Here is an 8188-nt window from a genome sequence, read left to right as displayed (position 1 = left end):
TGTTACTAGAAACTGGGAGGCTCAGACCTTTTGGAAAGTGAATGCAGTAAAATGCTATGTATATTAACATATACTAATTCTAGTCAAGAAGCTAATTCAGATTTGTTTCTGAGCAATTTGAATCATTTATACTGCATAAGCCCATTGAATCCCTTCACAAGCTACATTCCATAATTGGTTTCCTTTCTTTTCTGCTTTCCCAGTCTCTCACACTTTCCTGTCACTTGAAAAAATCCTCATAGGAGGTAGAATTTACTACTTTTTCTGTTGGTGAACCCTCACTGAGTAAAAAATTAGAGCTTAGAGTTGTTACACCCCAAATAAGTAGTCATCTATTTTACTGTCAGACATCAAAGGCCAAGCTTGATTAAAAATTATCTCACATTCCCATAGTCATTATCTAAATGCATGTCAACATATTTTCAACAATTAATTATAATATTTTGGGGAACAGTAGTAAATACTTGACCCAGAACAATCCTGGGCAGCTTTTATCATGCTATTCACCCACCCATCAGGCTCTCTCTATGTTATTGAGATAGGTGAACTTATCTTGTAACTTTGCTATCTACATGCACTGAAAAATGCTTGTTAACATCAACAAGGGTTAGAAATTTGTGTAAGGAGGAAGTAGACTTTTTAGATGTCAACATCATATACAGTGATTGGCAAAGATTCCTCCTCAGAATATCCTTGCAGTAGCAAGTCATAGAACCATAGACTCATAGATTCTAGATAGCAAGTGCTAACTTTCAATTGCTCAGAATCATAGAATCATCATAGAACCATAGAATGGTCTGGGTTGAAAAGAAGCTCAATCAGATCATCCATTTTCAACCCCCCTGATATGTGCAGGGTCACCAACCACCAGACCAGGCTGCCCAGAGCCACAACCAGCCTGGCCTTGAATGCCTCCAGGGATGGGGCATCCACAACCTCCTTGGGCAACCTGTTCCAGTGCGTCACCACCCTCTGTGTGGAAAAACTTCCTCCTAATATCCAACCTAAACCTCCTTGTCTCTGTCTCCCTGCCTCTGGGAGAAAAAATGGTCACCGACTGTACCTGAGATATTGAGTTACTTTCTAGATAAATGTCTCCTGCAGTCAGTATCTCTATAATTAACCTAATTCCTAAAACAGCCTTCTTCTGTCACAGCACAGGTACACTGAATCACAGTAGATGTGCTATCTGACATCAGATTATGATATCCACTGATTCATAAAAGTGAGATGAGACACAGTAGTGCCATATTCAAGTTGAGGACACAGGCCTAAGGCTGTTATCATACACTTCATGTTGTGCTCTATCTAGGGATAAGTTTACAACCTGACTCTACATACATGATCAAAATCATAGAATCATAGAATCACAAGGTTGTAAAGGACCAGCTAGTCCAACCGTCCTCCCTTTACCATACCTAGAGGAAACCCATAAACCATATCTCCTAGCTCCCTATCCAAGCGCTTGGAGTTAACACAACTGGAATAGACTTAAACATGTTTATGCAAGTTACCAAGTGTTAAAACATATACTTGCCATAGGTCCAGGGCCAAAGTCAGCCGCTTTAGATGGATCATATTGAGCAGCAAAATTCTGTAGATGACAAAAATTTGAAATAAAAGTTACTACAATTCTTACGTTAGAAAGCACTGATAATCCACATTTGACACGTATCCACTGTCTCATTTGCTAGACAATATATTGAAGCAACAAACTTAAATCTCAGTAAACATGACCCTATTACATAAAATAAATACTACTGTTTCTATACTGTTTCTAGGAAGACTTGATTTCAGTAGGAAGGCCCTCAACTATCTACCCAGTAGTGACACGCAGGCCCTGAAATAGATTGAACTGAAAACAAAGTACATAGGCTCAATGCCCATTAAAAAATTGAAAATATCCTTGAATCTCATAAATAATTCTGTGTAATTTCCAATGACAAAAGTTATGCGTATTTTTTTCCCACATTATTTAAGTAAAGTTTATAGCCCACTCTGACAGACTGTTAGATGAAGTGGGCCCATCAGCTTCAGTGAGATCTGTAGACCATGCAGGCTTAGAAACACTGCACTGGATTTTTCTTTAATCTTTTAATCAGTGAAAGCCTTATAGACAAATACACATCTAGCCTTCTTCACTAAAATTGAAAAAAGTCATGCAACATGATTTAAAATCCTTTTCTTGCTTATTTTAATATGCTAATAAAACAAAACAAGAAAAACTAATAAAAACAGTTGGGGTCAGCTAATACAAAAATAACTTTTAGCTATTCACACTGATGGTGAGTGTATTCTTCCATGCAGGAGGATTTATAACACTCAAAAAGAACCACTGTCTTCACGCTCTCTGCCCAATGTCAAGCAAAGAGTTAAAGACAGCACTCTTCAGAGCATACATGATGGACACCTTGGCAGAAGACGTAAGTATATCTGTCCACTTCATGTTCTTCAGTATTAATACAGATAGAGACAAAATATTCTAAAGGAAGACAGGTGCTGACTTCTAAGTATGGACTTTTAGTATTAAGGGTATTTTTCTCCAGGTTACAGTTCAGGTTCCAGTACAGTTGTTTTCACTTAAACACAACAGCCCATCCAATTTAGCAGCACATGCTTCACTGAGATGACTCATAACTCATAACACATTATGGCGGCACAAATCTAATGCTGATGAACAAGGTTGATTTGCTCCTATGCATAAGACTCTGTTGAATTTAGAAGTTGTTGAGGAAGATACGGATCCTAAGGAGAATCCCACTGTAACTCAGACCACTAACCTAATGCCAATCACACAAGACTGCTTCCTTTAGTCTCCAGTTTAGTGTCAGTGTTCCCCACTAAATATGTATTTAGTCTTTAGTTGTCACAAAGCAAAGATTATCAGTTTCAGTAATAAAAAGTTTGGATGTCTTACTCCGCCAAGACCTGGAGGACCAGGGGGCCCTGGAGGACCTGCTGGACCATCTTCACCATCCCTGCCTGGTGGACCTGGTGGACCCTAGAGAGAAAACAAGGATTGTAAAGTGAACATTATAAGTAGTTCATGAAGCCTCAGCAGTGGTAAGACAATCAGGGACCTACAGCACATACTATAGCACTGCTATATGCACAATCTCAATATATGACTAACATCAGAAAATAAGCATAGCCTGAGTTTATACTGCCTTGCCACTCCTCATTTCAGATATACACAGTAGTACCATTTTTGCAGAAGATTTATATGGGTAATATTGGACCTGTGCTACTAATCTCCAGACTGAGAGGCAACGAAAGCCTGGACCCATGAAGACCAGGTTACCCACGTGGACCCACACAGCCTGTCAGACACTGGCAGTGAGAGCTAAAAAAATTCCCTGACAAACTGAGTGTTCGCAGGTCAGCCCTAAAAAGATCCAGAACAAGTCAAATGCCAGTTCGGATTATTTGCTGCTAAGACTGCAAATCCAGTCACAACAGAACATGCTTTTGATAATACCACTCTGCCATAACCACTCCTACAACTTGAAATGACATGTATTTGGTCCAGCATATTTGCCTTTACACTGTATTACCCTCAGCACACAAAGCCAGTCACGATTCACTATCACAGTATTTAAGATGACTTGATCTAGATAAAAATCCATATCTAAAATGTCAGATTTCAAAAGGAGCAGAATTAGGCTTAATGTCTTCAGAACAAAGTATGTATCACATCGCATTAAACAGATTTAATCAGTGGTAGTCCAAAGCAAATATCCAGCTGACCATATAGATACATTCTACCTAGTACTTGTTACTGTGTTTGTCATCATGCTAAGACCTAAGAAACTTTAAATAGCATCCTATCAGTAACAGGCATTTTCATTTTCAGAAGATGATACCAAAAAAGTACATGACTGCACATTACTCAGATAAGGACATGAATTTCAGAACCCAACTTCACAACAAGTAGCACTGATGCAGAAGCAAATTAGAAAAGCAGGTATCGGCAATATGAACGGACATCACAATCAGGGTATCCAAACACTTTCATCTATGGCTACATCTACAGAAACTGTTAACAGTATAATACCTGCATCCATCAATAGCTATCAACAGGAGAGCTTCTCCAAGCTACCTTTGGGATACAGGTATTGAATGTTCCTCAAAGAATGATCTTTAGCTACTTGGGTTTTACGCAAAGAGCTACTCTTTATACTATCCTGTTCAAAGACTGCATCTGTACGTGACAACTTTCTCTTCTGCACTTTCATGCACTATCTCTACCATGTGCAGTTGGAAAAAAAGTGTTTAAAAGCACCACTTGAACTGCTAGGCTGCTCTCAGAAATGAATCACATCTGATCAGGTACAATAACCATAGTAAAGTTGGTGAGGTATTGCCAGGATTAGCAATGATACCTAGATAATTTGATTTCTTTTTAATGAATCGTTCTTGCAAGCTTCTACAAGTAAAACTTTTTTAAGTTAAACTGTTTTAAACTTAAAACATTAAACTCATGAATAGCTCAACTTAACTTATTCCTACTGATCTACCAACAACTGTTCAAAGATCACAAATAAATGAATGTCAGTCTACTTCCTTACCCTTTCTCCCTGTGGCCCTTTGTCTCCTCTAGGGCCCTGTTGGAAGAAAATAGAACTTAATCAGTTACCATGGAAATTTTCCAGGACCATACAGGGAAAGAGATACACGAAGAATCATCAGTGTACATGAAAACAGAGAAAGAAGACTGAACAGACAGATCCTACACTTATTTTCCACAGTATATCTTTGACTTCAATATGCTACTAGAAACAGATCATCACTGTATCAGTTAAAGTATCATTGCACAGAAGCACTGGCACTGTTTGTTTTATTCTCTACTAAATAATTGTCTGCTATCTAACAACAGAGACTTTTCAAAATAAATTGGTTGTCAAATCAGCCTTTTGGATCTGTATGGGTACTGCTGTACTGCTCGGTTCATGAAACCCTTCCAAAGGAACTCCTGTTGAACAAGAATCCTTTCTTGATGCAGTTGGGTTCTTTGTTTGCTTAGTTCTGCTCTTAAATAAAGCAGCTTAAATCCAAAACTTGCATTTACCATTTTGCTAAGTTATTGTGCCCATTGTTCCCTGCTTTTTACTTCTTACTCATCTCATTGAGCACTGGGAAATAATGACTTTAGCCAATTTAGTCATCCAGCGTTCCACAAAGTATCACTCTGCTCAGGAACATTTGATGTTATCTACATCTCCACACAAGAAAAATGAAGCTGCTTACCTTCCGCCCTGCAGATGCCTGGAAGAGATAAGGCAGAGAATTAGAAATAAAGGTATAAATTATCCCTTTTTAAAATAAAATAGAATATACAAACTTAAATTCATCTCCTCCCAACCCTACAATTTCTGTCAGTACCCTATATTTAAGTATGCCCTATGCTTTTTAAATTACTAGCAAGGTTAAGAGTTTATTATATAGTAAAGATACATGTACCTACATTAGAATCTTCTGTTGAAGGATGGCTATTTTATACTTACTATAGCCTACAAATATAACATAAATGGAAATCACACCTGAGTTCTCTCATAATCCTTCCGTGCAGTGAAATTTAGCCTGGAAGACTGGCCTTCTCCACCCCAAACTGCCAGGTATGATGTTCGAACACCACTGCTCTGTTATTTCTCCTCATGGTCTTTACACCTATGAAGGCAGTCCCACAAAAAGGCCAGCCCACTGCAGAAATTGGGGTGGGTACATTCATTTCCAGGCAGTCCCTTCAGGACTGGTATCTTCCCAGGGCCACCTTGGGAACTAGGGTTACTACGCAATACTGCCCCAACAAGGTAGTCCAGCTTCTTAACGGAAGTTGAATGTTAGATATTAGATTAAAAAATAATCATACTGACCTCACTCACATCTGCAGAAGGAAGGGAAAGAAAAAAGAAAAGAGATAATTAGAGCGTGGATCCCACTGCTTTATAAGGTTTACATTTCAATGTTTTTAAACAAAAACATGATTTTTGTCAACTTTCTTAATGGAATCTCTTCCTCTCAATGCCATTCTCTCAAACTGTGTGAACCCACAGCCATGATTGTGATATTTTCCCAAATCAAAATAGATCTTTAAATGAGATTAAAGTAGCTCAAGCCATATTTTCAGTAATCCTCCTTTTAATGTGCTTAAAAATACGTATCTCAAGCAACCACCCACTCCCCCCCCCCCCCCCCCAAAAAAAAAACCAAAACAACCACATATATATTTTCATGCATGCATGCAACAGCTGAATCAACCCAGAGATGACATGAAGATATCAATTGGAAGGGGTAACTTTAACTTTTAATATAAGCGGCCCCCCTCACTCTCATGAAGAATGTTTAAGAATGTCTATTTCCACCATTTCCTGTAAAACGCCTTTGAGTAGAGCAGAGAACTATCTGAAGCTGTCACCCACCAAATGGAAGGCAACTTTCTTTGTATGCTATTTGCTATGAGGAAGGCTTTTGCTAATTATAGCTGGAGGAAATGATTTCCACTGTCTGTTTTCCACATTTCAAGCAGCAAATGGTCTGTTTTGGCTGAAGCTTAGAAATGCTTCACACCACATTTCAGTGCCAGTAACCTGACTCGTTGCTCACTGCTTTCTGGGATTCCTCCCCCACACAAAGTGTCACTTGAGCAATGTATTAGTACAGTAAATTTCAATGGTTCATGCAGAAAACAAAGGCAATACCGAAGCTCAGAATGATACTAAGCAGAACTACGGCAGATTACAGATTGCCTAAAGCAACTCAACATAAAATGTAAAAAGGGGCTGCTTTCAGATGATGGTGGCACAGGGGGGGGACCAAAGGGCTCCCAAAGGGCTCCGGCGCTCCGACCGGCGCCCGTCACCAGAGGGAGGAGAGGGGCCGGGGGCGGCCCTCATCCTGCTGGGTTTCAACCGGGGTCTCCTGCCGCGGTTCTCGGGATTCGGCCACGGGGCAGCCCACGGCTCGGGGCAGCCCCGGCGTCGCGGGCAGCTCGGTGGGAGACACGTCGGGGTAAAGCAGCCAGCCCCGCTCGCAAAGCAGTTTCTTCGAAGCGGGGGCGGTTGGGGTAGCGCTTCCCCGAGTGCTACACGGCGAAAGGCAGGGGAAGATGAACGCTTCTCCCCCGGACACGCGTGTTGGGGGGCGACTCTTTCCTATCACCGTACGTGCGGAAGGGACTGCACCTCTCCCACAGCAAAGAGCTGGAGGACCAAATCCTCACGCCAGGGATTGGAACCCTTTAAAATCTCCCTCTAGAGCCGATATCCCTGCTCGTCCGTTCCTATCCTGCCTCGTAACGCCTGCCCCTCTCAGGAGACCCCCGAGGGCGGCGTGGGCCCCCGTCCATGGGAGCCGGCCGGCAGGCGGCGCCGCGGTGCGCGGCGGAGCGGCACAAAGCGGCGGATGGACGGGGAGAGCCGCGCCCGGTCCGGGCAGCGTGGAGTGGGTGCATCCGGACGCGCTGCTGGCCAGCACTTTGCTCCGGGACTTTATGCCTTTGCACCTGAAATAGGGCTTTGCGGTCTCCTTGGGATGCGAGAGCATCTTCTGATTCTTTCTTTTTTGTTGTTGGAGGGGGGTTGGGGGGGTTTATCCCCTTGGCCTTTTGCCATCCGTTGGTAGTTCTGAACTAGAGGCGCCGCTCTGAGACGGAGGTGGCAGCTTTAGAGAAGGTCTCCGGAGCGCGCAGAGCGGGACAGCCACCCCCTGCCGCCACCCATGACACGAACAAGCGGAAAGCACTTACGTTGGCTTGTTGCTAGGTATGAAGTTACTGCGAGCAGCAACAAAATCCGCGTATCCACAAAGCTGAGCATGTCTACTTGCTAGACATGCAGACTCCTTGTGTTGCAGAGCCCCCGGACGTGCTTGGCTATTACCTGCAGGACGCAGGCATACAGTCGCGAGGAGTAACTCCAAACTTAGCAGAAACCTGCTGCCCGGGATGCTAAATTAATCAAGCCCCGCTCCGCCCTACTTATACCGCAGGAGGATCCCGCTGCTACGAGGCACCGCCGGTGCTGCAGCCAATGGGCGCTCGGCGGCCGCGGGGCCCGCACGGCTCTCAGCTCTATCACGTGCCCCCCGGCCCCATCCCGGCAATGTTCGGCTGCGGGGTCTGGGGGGGATGAGGGGGGGGAGAAGGAGGGAGGAAGGGAGGGAGGAAGGAGGCGGCGGCGGCGGCGCTAAA

The 8188-nt window shown here is 43.0% G+C and overlaps 1 protein-coding gene across 1 annotated transcript in view; it reads right to left on the bottom strand.

The window, feature by feature from the left end:
• The window catches only part of COL1A2 (collagen type I alpha 2 chain), a 35515-nt gene extending 27527 nt beyond the window's left edge, over positions 1–7988 (bottom strand). The window contains exons 1-6 of the mRNA XM_015853543.1: positions 7745–7988; positions 5874–5884; positions 5248–5265; positions 4569–4604; positions 2918–3001; positions 1538–1594 (exon numbers count right to left, since the gene is read on the bottom strand). Coding sequence (XP_015709029.1) covers positions 1538–1594; positions 2918–3001; positions 4569–4604; positions 5248–5265; positions 5874–5884; positions 7745–7814 — 276 coding nt within the window. The 5' untranslated portion in view covers positions 7815–7988. The remainder of the gene's footprint in view (positions 1–1537; positions 1595–2917; positions 3002–4568; positions 4605–5247; positions 5266–5873; positions 5885–7744) is intronic.
• Positions 7989–8188: the final 200 nt, after the last annotated feature.

Source organism: Coturnix japonica, chromosome 2, assembly GCF_001577835.2.
Source record: "Coturnix japonica isolate 7356 chromosome 2, Coturnix japonica 2.1, whole genome shotgun sequence".
Classification (NCBI taxonomy): Eukaryota; Metazoa; Chordata; class Aves; order Galliformes; family Phasianidae; genus Coturnix; species Coturnix japonica.
The sequence above is the reverse complement of the archived record's forward strand: the minus strand, read 5'-3'. Positions and strand labels throughout refer to the sequence as shown.